General features: G+C 43.1%; 1 protein-coding gene across 1 annotated transcript in view; it reads left to right on the top strand.

Annotated features, from left to right (window-relative positions):
* The first annotated feature begins 326 nt into the window (after window positions 1-326).
* LOC143955213 (uncharacterized) overlaps window positions 327-15945 on the top strand; it is a 39166-nt gene continuing 23547 nt past the window's right edge. Inside the window, 9 exon segments of the mRNA XM_077465298.1 lie at window positions 327-393; window positions 4452-4563; window positions 4685-4855; window positions 4942-5065; window positions 5182-5273; window positions 6380-6524; window positions 7626-8690; window positions 10472-10746; window positions 10858-11093. Coding sequence (XP_077321424.1) covers window positions 4480-4563; window positions 4685-4855; window positions 4942-5065; window positions 5182-5273; window positions 6380-6524; window positions 7626-8690; window positions 10472-10746; window positions 10858-11093 — 2192 coding nt within the window. The 5' untranslated portion in view covers window positions 327-393; window positions 4452-4479.

Below are 15945 nucleotides of genomic sequence, written 5' to 3'. Positions count from 1 at the left end.
GTGTGGATGGTGGGAGGAGAGCTCTAATGCAATGTAAAAGCAATTCAAAAACATAAATATATATTGGTACTGTATATACAATACATTATAGTGTTGTATTTTAAAAATTAAATTTAGATTTTTCGTGTTTTTGTCTGCATTTATATCAGTTATAATCTGTGTGTAATAATGTAACATAATAATAAAATACGGCTGTACAGCCATACAGACTGCAGTATTGATATTCTCCACAAGGAGGGTATCTGACGTAATGTGAGTTGAACTCATGGACAGGAAGTGAGGTATTCAGGGGGGACAGAAGAATTGGCATGAAATAGAAACAGGAAGTTCTGGGTGAAAGTTGAGTTGGGAGGAAGTAGAGAGGAGACATTGCTGGAACTGGCAGCAGAGAAGGTAATACAATATGTAGGTTTATAATATGTGTATAGATGTAGACCTAATATATCCAGCTGTCCACCCAAAGCCTCTGGCTTATAGACCGGATACATCCTAAATATAGAACCATTTATCCAACTGTCCATCCAGAGCCTCTGGTTTATAGACCAGATACATCCTAAAAGAGGAAGTAAACCCTTCCAAACAACTTGGACCTATAGGTAAGCCTAGATTAAGGCTTACCTGTAGGTCCAAGCAATATCTCCTAAACCTATATGGTTTAGGAGATATTTGCCCGAAAATGGGCACCGCTGTCTACGGCGCATGCGCCGTAGACAGCGGCGCGCATGCGCACTAAATGCGGCAAATCCAAGAATGGATTTGCCAAATTTGTCGACTCCCGTGCGCATGCGCGGGAGTGACGTCATCGCGGCTTCGCCGTATGACAGCGGCGGAGCTACGAGGCGCGACTCCCGTGCGCATGCGCGGGCGTGACGTCATCGCGGCTTCGCCGCTGTCATTGGTCGGAGCTGCGAGACGCCACCAGCAAGATGGACGCGGCGGACTACAGGGATCAGCGGCGACTTCGCTGGCTCCTGTGTCAGGTAAGTGACACATAATGAGCTACTATGCGATGCATAGTAGTCCATTATGCTTTACCTTTGCAGGGAAAAAAAGAGGAAGTAAACCCATCAGGGTTTACTTCCTCTTAAATATAGAACCATTTATCCAACTGTCCATCCAGGGCCTCTGGTTTATAGACCAGATACATCCTAGGCATGTATATGGTTAAAGAGGAGCTGCACCTAAAAAAAAAATATTAAAAGCCAGCAGCTACTAATATTGCAGCTGCTGACTTTTAATAAAATCACACTTACCTGTCCCAGGGTCCAGCGATGTCGGCAGCAGATGACGAGCGATCGCTCGTCTCGCTGCTGCCACCGCCGCCATCCTCTGTCAGGGAATCGGGAAGTGAAGCATGACGGCTTCACTGCCCGGTTCCCTACTGCGCATGCGCGAGTCGCGCTGCGCGTCTCTTATGGTCCCCCTCTGTGTCTCTGGGAACTGTGTGTTTCCCAGAACACAACGGGGGGGGGGAGCATCTGCGGGGGTCTGCGGCGGTCTGGCCGGAAGTGGGTGCAGTTACCTGGATTATCCAGGTAACTGCAACCCCCTCCCCCCTGAAAGGTGCCGATTGTGGCACCGGAGGGGGGGGAGGGATAAGATTAGCCGAACTTCCCCTTTAGGGTGAAGAACCGCTTTAAGTGAGAGCTTATTCTTTGACTCCAACACCTGTTAGATAAAAAACTGTCCGATAAATACCACTACAGAAGATGTTCGATTGGAATGCTGCGATGGGGAGGGCTGCCATTCCAGCCCCAGTTTCCCCCCTCTTGGCTCTGTCCATTTACTCCTGCTGGTGTTGAAAAAGGCAAGAAGAAGACAAAAGGGCCTCCCTATGAGTAGAAGCAGCAGAGGTTATTTGTGTGACTTGAACAGGGTGGGAGGTAGAAGGGAAAGATGAAGCTACAGTGACGGGAGATGGACCAAGGTGACCCATCTGCTCTGTCCTTCGGGCAAAGCAGGCCCTGTCGCTGTGCTGGAAGATATGACTACTCATTCACATGGTGCCCAGGTTGTTAAAACATTTTTGCCTCGTTGCCAGTGCTGAGCACAGATATTGCAGATGACCATGGTTTCATCAGAAGGCAAGGTATTAGAGAACACAGAGAAACCAGGATCCTGTGACCAGACTTATTGTCGGGCTTCAGCTTTTCCCGAGTACCTCTGTTGTCAGATAATGATGGCCTGATGCAGCTTCTGAGGCCTGCTGCATTGGACTCGGTTGTTTTCAGGTACACTACTCGCTCTCCTGAGATTTTGCTGCTGTGTAACTTCCTTCTCATCCGTTGAGCTAGTCCACAGGAGGTCAACTTTTTTCATGAAAAGGTGAACTTGGCTTTCAAGCTTACAATAAACACCAGCCAGACTGCAGAAACTGACCACCCTGCTCTTCACCATTGTCTGGTCCTCCTCCTACTTCTGCTAAGAGAAAAGTAATGCCGCATACACACGACCGGACTTTTTTCGACGGACTAGGTCTGACGGTCTTCTGACTTTTGGCGGAGTTCTGACGGACTTCCGACGGACTTGGCCACACACAAGCACACCAAAGTCCGACGTATTCGAACGTGATGGCGTTTGACCGGAGTAGAATAAACAAGTTCATAGCCAGTAGCCAATAGCTGCCCTAGCGTTGGTTTTTGTCTGTTGGATTGGCATACAGACAAACGGATTTTTCGACCGGACTCGAGTATGTCGGAAAGATTTGAAATATGTTTTATTTCTAGGTCCGTCTGACTTTTGGGAAAAGTCTCACTTTTTGGGAGCCCATACACGATCGTAATATCCGACTGATTCATTCCATCTGACCTAGTCCGTCATAGTCCGGTCGTGTGTACGTGGCATAAGGCTTGGGTATCAGTGCATGAAATGTACTTGTCCTCTAACGTTGGTTGGTTTGGTTGTTTTGTATGCTCAGTCAACAGCCCCATCATGGAAGGTTGAAACAAAACGTGCAGACTGTTCGTTATCGGCTGCTTCAGAGTATATGGGGTAATTTGGTAGGGAGGCAGTGGAGGAAACCTGTTCATCACTCACCAAAAATTGTCTGCTGTTTAGCAGAATGTGAAAGAGCTGATTTGAAGTTGCCCATGTTAGGTCATCCACTCTACTAGGGTAATAACACTCGCCTCCTACTGTAATAAAAACAGCAGAAACGGGACAAGCCATATGGCACCTCCCCCTCCTATCTTCTCCATAACATAGGGGGGTGTTCTGTTGTCCTTGCAGATAGCTGGATACAATACAAATGTTAAAGAGGAAGTAAACCCTGATGAGTTTACTTCCTCTTTCATTCCCTGCAAAGGCAAAGCATAATGGACTACTATGCATCGCATAGTAGTCCATTATGTGTCACTTACCTGACATAGGAGCCAGCGAAGTCACCGCTGTCCCTTGTAGTCCGGAGCATCCATCTTTTTGGTGGGGTCTCGCAGCTCCGCCGCTGTCATTCGGCGGAGCCGCGATGACGTCACTCCCGTGCATGCGCACGGGAGCCGACACGCGCGGCAGCTCCGTTGTTGGAAATGCCGCGCTCAGTGCGCCTGCACGCCGCTGTCTACGGCGCATGCGCCGTAGACAGCGGTGCCTGTCTTCGGGCAAATATCTCCTAAACCGTATAGGTTTAGGAGATATTTCTTGGACCTACAGGTAAGCCTTAATCTAGGCTTACCTGTAGGTCAAAGTGGTTTGTAAGGGTTTACAACCACTTTAAGAGATCAGCATAGGCAGAGAACGTAGGAAGGTATTTGTTGACAAGTTTTATGTCAGAATCAACTGGCATTAATAATAATATCAATATAACAAATTTCGTTCAGTGATAATTAATGGAACAAAAGTGAGCATATAAGAAAGGTTAATTCTTAGCCCTTGTACACACGGTCGGACATTCCGACGGAAAATGTCCGATCGGACCGTGTTGTCGGATAATCCTACCGTGTGTGGGCTACATCGGACTGTTTCCGTCGGAATATCCGACCGACAAAGTTTTAGAGCTGGGCTATAAAATTTTCCGACAACATGATCCAATCGGACTTTGTCCTATCGTTTGTAGAGAATTCCTATCGGACAAAGTGCCATGCATGCTCAGATCAAATTCCTAGACCAAAGCTACTGGCTACTAGCCTGAACGTAGTCCCGTCGTAACGAAATAACGTCATCATGTTCTGAACGATCGGATTTTCCGACAACTTTGTCCGACCGTGTGTATGCAACACAAGTTTCAGGCAAAATCCGACGTACACACGGTCGGACATTCCGACAACAAAAATCCAAGGGCTTAGGGTTTACATTTCCTATAAAGAGAATCTCTAGTTTATTGTTAGCGCGATTAACGAGACCACCAATATGGAATAAGAAGCAGTCTGAGGTATCTTAACTATGGAGGAACTCTGTGCAGACATTATTCTTCCCAGTACAGTCCAGATAATTCTCAGTTTATTATCCGTCTACAGAGAGCCCCGTCCTGTATAGATCACATCAATGAGGATGGATGAAGACCGGAGTCACATGACTGAGAGGATATTAAACCTCACCCTGGAGATCATCTACCTGCTGACTGGAGAGGTGAGGAGGATTCTGGGAGGTCACATGACCTCACTCTTATCTTTCAAATGGCCTGACCAGAGACGTGAGGAGAATTCCGAGAAGTCTGTTGTGACAAATGTTACTTTCTCTCTTTATACAGGATTTTAAAGTAGTGAAGAAAATATCCGGTGATCCATTAGCACCCAGCAGCCGTCTTCCCAGGACATCACCGATCACAGTGCCTCCACCTCACTGCCTGACAACAGAGGTAACCTGTGCCAAGATGATCCTGAAAGCCACCAAGAAGATCATTGAGCTCCTGACAGGAGAGGTGAGCGGTGCCGGGAATTCTGGGACATTATCCAGTAACAGACAAGGGATGTGTCTGGATGGTGACTGTATCATTGTGTGTGTCAGGTTCCTATAAGGTGTCAGGATGTCACTGTCTATTTCTCCATGGAGGAGTGGGAGTATTTAGAAGGACACAAGGATCTCTACAAGGACGTCATGATGGAGAATCAGCCGCCCCTCACATCACCGGGTAAGAGGAGACTTTATTGTAAAGGAGAGAGCAGTACGGAGGGTCCACCTAGATCCCCCATCATCTGATAAACACATAGAAACAATGTATTCAGTCAGTGTGTGTGTTTCCTACAGATGGATCCAGTAATGGGAACCCACCAGAGAGATGTCCTTTATATTCCCGGGAATCCACACAGGAAGATCAAACCATTCCTCACCACGATCAGGTAGGTAGACTTAAACATCAACTTTAACCGCTTCATGACCAGCCGCTGTAGTTATACTGTGGCAGGTTAGCTCCCCTGCGCGAATCACTGTCAATGTAGGGTGGCTCGCGCAGGTGGTGGCGCGCTCTTGAGCATGCCGCGGGAGTGTTCCTGTGGGACGGGCAGACTTCGATGTTTGCTGGTGGCACGCGATCACCTAATACAGAGGCAGAATGGGGACCTGCCTTTGTAAACAAGACGGATCCCCATTCTGACAGGGGTCATGTCAGAGATCTACTGTTTCCAGTGACTGGGAACAGTGATCTCTGTCATGTCCCAGGCAGCCCACCCCCCCCCCCCCCCCCCACAGTTAGAACACACCTAGGGAACACACTTAACCCCTTGGTCACCCCCTAGTGTTAACCCCTTCCCTGCCAGTGTCATTTATACATTGATCGATGCATTTTTATAGCACTGATCAATGTAATCATTTCACTGGTCCCCAAAAAGTTTCATTTAGGGTCAGATTATCCGCCGCAATGTTGCAGTCCTGTTAAAAATTGCAGATTGCTAATGGAAAAAAATAAAAGTCCCTAAATATCCCAAAGTTTGAAGATGTGATAACGTTTGCGCAAACCAATCAATATACGCATATTTTACCAATAATATGTAGAAGAATACATATTGGCCTAAACTGATGAATATATATATATATATATATATATATATATATATATATATTATTTTATTTTATTTATTTATTTAATTTTAATTTTTTTTTTTGGATATGTATTATAGCAAAAAGTAAAAAAAATATGTTTTTCAAAATTGTTGCTCTTTGTTTGTAGCTCAAAAAAAAAATGCAGAGGTGTCAAATACCACCAAAAGAACGCTATTTGTGGGGGGCAAAAGACGTAAATTTTGTTTGGGTACAGCATCGCACGACTGCGCAATTGTCAGTTAAAGTGACACAGTGCTGTATTGCAAAAAAATGGCCTGGTAATTAAAGGGGGGAAAATCCTGCCTTTCCTTAAGTGGTTAAACATGTATTCCAAGCAAGGAGATGACATTCTTGTATGTAATTTATGGTTCCTTTTTTTCTGTTTTCTATCATCTTTGGAGTTTAGGCTGTAGAACTAAAAGACATCAAGGTTGAGGTAAAAGAGGAAGAAGAAGAGATGAAGTTGGTGAGTGGAGATCAGCAGTCTATGGAGGAGGGGGAGATGATTATGGAAAGTAAACAGGAGGAATCTTCTCTGCATATAGACACAAGTAAGTTATTTCCTGAAGTAATATGCCAAGTCATTTAAAATCTTTCCCATCAATCACTATTCTACCTTTTTACAGCTTTTCCCCAAAGAATCCTTTCTGTATACAGAGGTTCATTTGTTTTCCTCCAAAAACATACAGTTTGTACTGTCCTTCTTTAAGACAGAAAACTTCATATTCTTTCATTTAAGGAAAATATTAAAAAGATTGAACTATTGATAATAAGTACATCATCTATGTATTTACCCTTCAACTCAACATTCCCAACAAATATGGTAGAGTTGGTGTAGACCACATGGTATACAAATTTCCATCCCTTTCCTGTAGAATGTAATCTTTGTATTTATTACACTATCCAATGTTACAAAAACAAAAAAAAAAAACGAGGAGATATTGTATACCATATGAAAGGTGTATCTCCATTATTCAATATAATGTCATGTTCCCAAAGGCCCATTTAATCTTTGTTTTAGCGTATTACCCAATGTTTCTAGCAAATGAGGAGGAGATACTGTATACCATATGAAAGGTCCATCTCCATTCCTCAATATAATGTTCCCAACAGAGGAGATACTGTACACCATATGAAAGGTCCATCTCCATTCCTCAATATAATGTCATGTTCCCAACAAATGATGAGGAGATACTGTACACCATATGAAAGGTCCATCTCCATTCCTCAATATAATGTCATGTTCCCAACAAATGAGGAGGAGATACTGTACATCATATGAAAGGTCCATCTCCATTCCTCAATATAACGTCATGTTCCCAACAAATGAGGAGGAAATACTGTACACCATATGAAAGGTCCATCTCCATTCCTCAATATAATGTCATGTTCCCAACAAATGAGGAGGAGATACTGTACACCATATGAAAGGTCCATCTCCATTCCTCAATATAATGTCATGTTCCCAACAAATGAGGAGGAGATACTGTACATCATATGAAAGGTCCATCTCCATTGTTATATTGAAACTCAGATTCCTAAATACGGGACTTAAAGAATTCTTATAACATTTGGTTTAATCATTGCTTTCCAAGAGATGGACACTGGATATGGAATAAGAACCTCAGACGGAGATCTTTTTTTATTTCCAGATGCACAAGCTAACGGAACAGCACAAAATTCACAACAAATAAATTCCTTTGATCAAAACCTCCATCACACACCATACTGTTTGGCAAGATCGATGGATCCTTTGAATCCTGAAGAATCCTCTATTCATTCCCAAGATATTCACCTAAAATCTCACAGTGTGGATCGATCAACTGACCCATCTAGTCCCAAGAAGTCTTCTTTAAACCATGAAGGAGATCATATAGTAGACAATTCATTATCATGTTTAGAGAGTGGGAACTCCTTCACTGAAAACAAAGTATGTTTTAGACACCAGAGAACTCCCATTCCTGAACACTCGTCTTCCTTTTCTGAGTTCGAGAAATGTTTCACTAATGAAGGACAACTTCTTACACACCAGAGAAGTACCACATGCGAGCATCCCTTTTCCTGTTTAGAATGTGGGAAATGTTTCACTCAGAAAGGATGCCTTCTTATACACCAGAGAATTCACACGGGTGAGCGTCCTTTTTGCTGTTCAGAGTGTGGGAAATGTTTCATTGAGAAGGGAAAACTTCGAACACACCAGAGAACTCACACAGGTGAGCGTCCATTTTCCTGTTCAGAGTGCGGAAAAAGCTTTGCTCAAAAAGGAACCCTCATTCGACACCAGAGAATGCACACAGGTGAGCGCCCTTTTTCCTGTTCAGAGTGCGGGAAATGTTTCCCCGAGAAAGGAAAACTTCTCAGACATCAGAGAGTTCACACTGGTGCACGTTCATTTTCCTGTTCAGAGTGTGGAAAATGTTTCACAAAGAAAGGAAAATTTCTTAGACACAAGGAAACTCACACAGGTGAGCATTCTTTTTCCTGTTTAGAGTGCGGAAAATGTTTCACTGAGAAAGCAAACCTTCTTGTACACTATCAAAGTCACAAAGGCAAGCGCCCGCACTCATGTTTGGAGTGTGGAAAATTTTTCAACCGCAAAGGGAACCTTCTTAGACACCAGAGAATTCACAGCCGTGAGAGTCTTTTTGCGTGATCTAAGTGCGGGAAATGTTTCGTTGTGAGAGAAAAACTACTTAAACATCAGAGAATTCACCATAGTGAGCATCCTTTTTCCTCTTAAGAGTGCAAGGAATGTTTCACTGAGAAAACACCAGAAAGGTTACAAAGGCAAGCTCCCTTTTAATGTTCAGAGTGCGGGAAATATTTTAACCCGAAAGAAGACCCTCTTACACAGCAGAGAATTTACATGGGCAAACATCCATTTTTCTGTTCAGGGTGCTGGAAATGTTTTACCCACAAAACCATCCTCCTTAAACCTAGAATGATAAGAGAATAAGCAATAGAGTATAATATTGAGTCAGTTTTAAACTATTTTTCGTGGAATAGTATTCTATATTTCTGCAGCTCTTCCAGCAAAGAATCCTTTCTTTAGTCAGAAGTTAAACCTTTTTTCCTTCCTACACCACACAGCCTGTCATGCCTTTGTTTGAGAACTTCACATCATTCAGTAAGGAAAAGATCAAGAAATCATAACTGTTTACAATAAGAACATCGTCAATGTACCTATCCTACATCCCCACATACCCTACAAATGTGGTGCAGGTACTGTAGATGATATGGTGTACAAACCTCCAATCAACTTTTACCGCACTGCACAATGTTACAAACAAACTATGTGGAGATACTTTACACCATAAGATAACAAAGGTCCATCTCCATTCCTCAATATAACGTCATGTTCCCAACAAATGAGGAGGAGATGCTGTACACCATATGAAAGGTCCATCTCCATTCCTCAATATAACGTCATGTTCCCAACAAATGAGGAGGAGATACTGTACACCATATGAAAGGTCCATCTCCATTCCTCAATATAACGTCATGTTCCCAACAAATGAGGAGGAGATACTGTACACCATATGAAAGGTCCATCTCCATTCCTCAATATAACGTCATGTTCCCAACAAATGAGGAGGAGATACTGTACACCATATGAAAGGTCCATCTCCATTCCTCAATATAACGTCATGTTCCCAACAAATGAGGAGGAGATACTGTACACCATATGAAAGGTTCATCTCCATTCCTCAATATAACGTCATGTTCCCGACAAATGAGGAGGAGATACTGTACACCATATGAAAGGTCCATCTCCATTCCTCAATATAACGTCATGTTCCCGACAAATGAGGAGGAGATACTGTATACCATATGAAAGGTTCATCTCCATTCCTCAATATAACGTCATGTTCCCGACAAATGAGGAGGAGATACTGTACACCATATGAAAGGTCCATCTCCATTCCTCAATATAACGTCATGTTCCCAACAAATGAGGAGGAGATACTGTACACCATATGAAAGGTCCATCTCCATTCCTCAATATAAGGTCATGTTCCCAACAAATGAGGAGGACATACTGTACACTATATGAAAGGTCCATCTCCATTCCTCAATATAACGTCATGTTCCCAACAAATGAGGAGGAGATACTGTACTCTAGATTTATATCCTTTATCTGGTTTGTATTATTTATTTTTTGGTATGATTGCACCCAATTCTATGCCAGAACCCTCAGAAGAGTGCTGTACAAACATATATCATTTCTGAATGGAAGACTTGAAGCATACTTATAACTTTTATTAAAATATTGCTTTCCTACATATGGTCACTGTGTAATAATACCCGAGAGGGAGAGTTTCTTTTATTTCCAGATTGTAATGTACGAGATTATTGGACAGTACACTATTTCCCAAGAATAAAATCCTTCATTTAAAATAAACAAACTATGATGGTGTGAATAGATCAACAAATCCATCCAATCTCAAGAAATCTTATTCACACCATGGCGGAGTTCACATAACATTGTTATGTTCAGGTTGTGCTAAATATTTCCCCAAAAAACTTGCAAACGAGAGCATCCCTGTTTATATTCAAAGTGTGGGAAATGATTCTGTGAGGTTCCTAGACACCATAAAAGACCTTTCTTATGTTCAACATGAAGGAAATCTTTCTGCAAGAAAACAAAAAACTTCTTACACACCAGAAATGCCACCCGAAAAAAATCACCAGAAAAATCACAAAGACGAGTGCCCTGTCTCATGTAGGGGGAAACTTTCCTTCAGAAAGAGGACCTCAGACATCATCAGTAGGGTGAGCGTTCCTATTCATGCTTAGAGAGGGAAATCTTTCATACATAAAACACACCTTCATGTTCCCCAGAGAATTCCCGTAGGTGAGCATCCTTTTCTTTCCTTTGCACAGTGCGGTGAATGTTTCCACGAAAAAGAAAAACTTCTTATACGCCGGAGAATTCACACAAGCGAGTGTCCCCATTCATGTTCACAGTGCGGGAAAGGTTTCATTCATATGCACCATATAATTCACCTGAGTGATCTTCCTTATTCCTGTTCAGAGTGTGGGAAATATTTTACTCAGAAAGGACAACTTGTTAGACACTGGAACAGTCCCATCATTGAGCACATTTTCTCATGTTTACAGCAAGGGATAGGTTTCATTGAGAAAGACGACCTTCTTTCTGAGGGGGTAGAGAGGACCAAGTTGTCTACAATACCCATCACCATACAATAGGAGGACGTTAAAATTAGTGGTTTTAGGGGTATTAAACCTGTATCAATATAGTCCTTAAAGTGATTGTAAAGGCTCCGTTTTTTTTTTTTATATAACAAACATATCATATCTTTGTTATGTTTGTGCAGCTCGTTTTGCCCCGAACATCCTCTTCTGGGGTCCCTCGGTGGCTCCCGCGGCTCCTCCCCGCATCAGATAACCCCTTAGGAGAAGCGCTCTCCCAGGGGGATACCTTGCAGGCGTGCTCCAGAATCCAGCATTTGCGTCCATAGACACGAATACCGGACTTGGCCCCGCCCCCCGGCGCTCACATCATTGGATTTGATTGACAGCGGCAGGAGCCAATGGCTGCGCTGCTATCAAGCTATCCAAACAAGATCTGGGACCCCACGGAGAGAGGGACAGCGCATCTCCGCCAAGGGAAATATGGGGCTCAGGTAAGTAAAATGGGGGGGGGGGGCTGCCAGGTGTTTATTCACCTTAATGCATAGGATGCATTAAGGTGAAAAAACACGAGGGGTTCACAACCTCTTTAAAGGCAACAGTGTTGACTCAGTTCCACACTGCTACTATGTTAATATGGGGGCAAGTATTGATAATATGAAGAAAATATGACCGCAAAAGAGGAAGGTGAGTAACACCATGGTAATAATGACAATACATGAGGCAACACAACAATTATGAAAATACAACCATTGTCCTAAACATAGGGAATAAATAATCAATCGTATTGGTACATAAAAGAAAAATACAATAACTAAAGCCCACTCTAATTTATACATATATATCTATATATATTGCCATGGGAATTTATAGATGGGCAACTCCTATCCCCATATTGATTAGTGGTTCCAAATTATTAATAACTACTACAGTAGAGAACAAACACAAAAGATATACTCCGCATCTTTCCAAATAACTGTTTATTATGACATAATTTAAGGTTTTTATACACATGATTATGTAGGTATTGCATTAATATTACAATTGTACGTTTGTGGTAACAAGGGGCGTAACATAGGCAGGCTAATTCTAATCAGGACTCGAAAGAATGCAAACATGTACTGAAAACATTATTAGTGCCGTGTGCAATACATACAAAATAGAATACAATTATATACAGAACTTACATGTTTCCTTTACAGTGTGTATAATATATATATAATAGAGAGAGAGAGATATATACCTCTATCTATCTCTCTCTCTCTCTCTCTATATATATATATATATATATATATATATATATATATATATATATATATATATATTATATATACACACACACATATATACAGTATGCATATGTAGAAATGATGGCTATCAAAATACAGTCCAGAGATCTCTTGTGCTACTACCCCAAAACAGCCCTTAATAATAAACAGGATGAGATGGAGACTCATGTCCTCGGATAGCCCCAGGACTCTGGCATTCCAACGTCCAATATAAGAAAAACATTAAAAAGACTAATGTCTATGTAGGAGGTTGAATGCGAATAATTACAGGTATTAATCCCTTTTAATGGATGAATCTAATAAAATCGTATATGTTTTACTGTTGAGACATTGTGGTGCTGGATTTTTTCTCTTATAATGGCTATAAAAATTTACTAAGCCATAGCATTCATACATGATATGGGTGACAAGTGAAAGTTTCACCTAAATTGCCGATTTGTTGGATATGGGCCTCTTTACGATGACTATTAGTTGAGAAGGGCCTCCTCACATGGGCAGTCAATGAAAAAAGGTACTCTTTCATAGGTAGCCAACAGGGAGAATGGCTTCTACATTCAACGTAAGTGGGGAAAATGGTCACCAAGAGCTTATTAGATTAATGCTGTAGAACAGGCTGTCGGAGAATGTAGTGTGGATGGTGGAGGAGAGCTGTCGGAGAATGTAGTGTGGATGGTGGAGGAGATCTGTTGGAGAATGTAGTGTGGATGGTGGAGGAGAGCTGTCGGAGCATGTAGTGTGGATGGTGGAGGAGATATGTTGGAGAATGTAGTGTGGATAGTGGAGGAGAGCTGTCGGAGAATGTAGTGTGGATGATGGAGGAGATCTGTCGGAGAATGTAGTGTGGATGGTGGAGGAGATCTGTCGGAGAATATAGTGTGGATGGTGGAGGAGATCTGTTGGAGAATGTAGTGTGGATGGTGGAGGAGAGCTGTCGTAGAATGTAGTGTGGATGGTGGAGGAGAGCTGTCGGAGAATGTAGTGTGGATGGTGGAGGAGAGCTGTCGGAGAATGTAGTGTGGATGGTGGAGGAGATCTGTCGGAGAATGTAGTGTGGATGGTGGAGGAGAGCTGTCGGAGAATGTAGTGTGGATGATGGGAGGAGAGATGTCGGAGAATGTAGTGTGGATGGTGGAGGAGAGCTGTCGGAGAATGTAGTGTGGATGGTGGAGGAGAGCTGTCGGAGAATGTAGTGTGGATGGTGGGAGGAGATCTGTCGGAGAATGTAGTGTGGATGGTGGAGGAGATCTGTCTGAGAATGTAGTGTGGATGGTGGAGGAGAGCTGTCGGAGAATGTAGTGTGGATGGTGGAGATCTGTCGGAGAATGTAGTGTGGATGGTGGGAGGAGATCTGTCGGAGAATGTAGTGTGGATGGTGGGAGGAGATCTGTCAGAGAATGTAGTGTGGATGGTGGAGAGCTGTCGGAGAATGTAGTGTGGATGGTGGAGGAGATCTGTCAGAGAATGTAGTGTGGATGGTGGAGAGCTGTCGGAGAATGTAGTGTGGATGGTGGGAGGAGATCTGTTGGAGAATGTAGTGTGGATGGTGGGAGGGAGATCTGTCGGAGAATGTAGTGTGGATGGTGGGAGGAGAGCTGTCGGAGAATGTAGTGTGGATGGTGGGAGGAGAGCTGTCAGAGAATGTAGTGTGGATGGTGGAGGATAGCTGTTGGAGAATGTAGTGTGGATGGTGGGAGGAGAGATGTGGGAGAATGTAGTGTGGATGGGGGAGGAGAGCTGTCGGAGAATGTAGTGCGGATGGTGGAGGAGATCTGTCGGAGAATGTAGTGCGGATGGTGGAGGAGATCTGTCGGAGAATGTAGTGCGGATGGTGGAGGAGATCTGTTGGAGAATGTAGTGTGGATGGTGGAGGAGATCTGTCGGAGAATGTAGTGCGGATGGTGGAGGAGATCTGTTGGAGAATGTAGTGTGGATGGTGGAGGAGAGCTGTCGGAGCATGTAGTGTGGATGGTGGGAGGAGAGCTGTCGGAGAATGTAGTGTGGATGGTGGGAGGAGATCTGTCGGAGAATGTAGTGTGGATGGTGGAGGAGATCTGTCGGAGAATGTAATGTGGATGGTGGGAAGAGAGCTGTCAGAGAATGTAGTGTGGATGGTGGGAGGAGAGCTGTCGGAGAATGTAGTGTGGATGGTGGAGGAGAGCTGTCGGAGAATGTAGTGTGGATGGTGGAGGAGATCTGTCGGAGACTGTAGTGTGGATGGTGGGAGGAGAGCTGTCGGAGAATGTAGTGTGGATGGTGGAGAAGAGCTGTCGGAGAATGTAGTGTGGATGGTGGAGGAGATCTGTCAGAGAATGTAGTGTGGATGGTGGGAGGAGATCTGTCGGTGAATGTAGTGTGGATGGTGGAGGAGATCTGTCAGAGAATGTAGTGTGGATGGTGGAGGAGATCTGTCGGAGAATGTTTCATAGATCAGGGAGGATAGAGCTGATGAGATCACCGTATGAATTAGATGATCTCTCAGAAAATGTAGTGTAGATATTGGGGATGGAGGCAGAACACAGGGGTGCACAGAGTGTTTAGTGATGTAGACAATGCTGGCAGAACAATTTGTATTGAGAGGATAATCACATCCTGGTAGAGATATACATTGATTGGTGATGAACATGTCTGTTCTGGGGACTCTTCGGCATTGCAGTGCAGAACTCTGGAGGGGACGGGATCTGATGAGGGCTTCATATACTGTCATATAACATTTGTTCCTGTTGGTAGAATCCTCCAGCAATGTCAAATGTGAAAGCTCTAATCTGTGTGATAAATATTTTTTAAGGAATAATTTTCCATACTATTGTTTAGTTTGCTTTTCATTCTTCAGTGTCATCAGGATTGTACCTACTAAGACTATAAAACCCTTTTTATCTTTTTATTTTTCATTCATATATTTGTTTTTGTTTTTTGGGGGGGGGGGGGGGGGATTTTTATTCTACATGTGAAAATAACTGAATGCGTACCATGCAATCTGATGATGATGTTATTAACAATGTAGAAATATAAATATATCTAAATGTTATGTGCATTATGTTGTATTTCAAAGACTGATTTATTTTTTATTTTTTTTATTGTCTGGATTTTATCTGAGGTATAATCTGCATGTGTAATGTATGTAATGCAATAGAAGAATGTGCCGTAGAACGTAGACTGCAGTATTTATATTCGCCACGTGAAGGAAGTGATGTGAGATGAGACAGGAAGTGATGTCACATAGATACAGGAAGTTCCGGGGGATAGTTGAGTTGGGAGGAATTAGAGAGGAGACATTGTTGAAGTTGGAGACAGAGGCTGTAATAAGATGTTGGTACAAGTAGGGGAAATCGCACACAGGTCCATTGTTGAGAGGTGGGTTAAAGGCACATGGCATAGAGGAGGAAGTGGTGGTAACAAGGGTGGCTCAGAATTAGGGTTGCCACCTTATCCCTTTAAACCCGAACACATATTAATATCACAGGTTCCAATGCTAATTTAATGCAGATAAGGCACTAAGTGAGTTTAGTTACCACCTTAATCGGCGACAAAA

Source organism: Lithobates pipiens, unplaced genomic scaffold (assembly GCF_037356315.1).
Source record: "Lithobates pipiens isolate NorthernLeopardFrog02 unplaced genomic scaffold, aLitPip1_a1.2 Scaffold_35, whole genome shotgun sequence".
In the NCBI taxonomy this organism is placed as follows: Eukaryota; Metazoa; Chordata; class Amphibia; order Anura; family Ranidae; genus Lithobates; species Lithobates pipiens.
The sequence above is the reverse complement of the archived record's forward strand: the minus strand, read 5'-3'. Positions and strand labels throughout refer to the sequence as shown.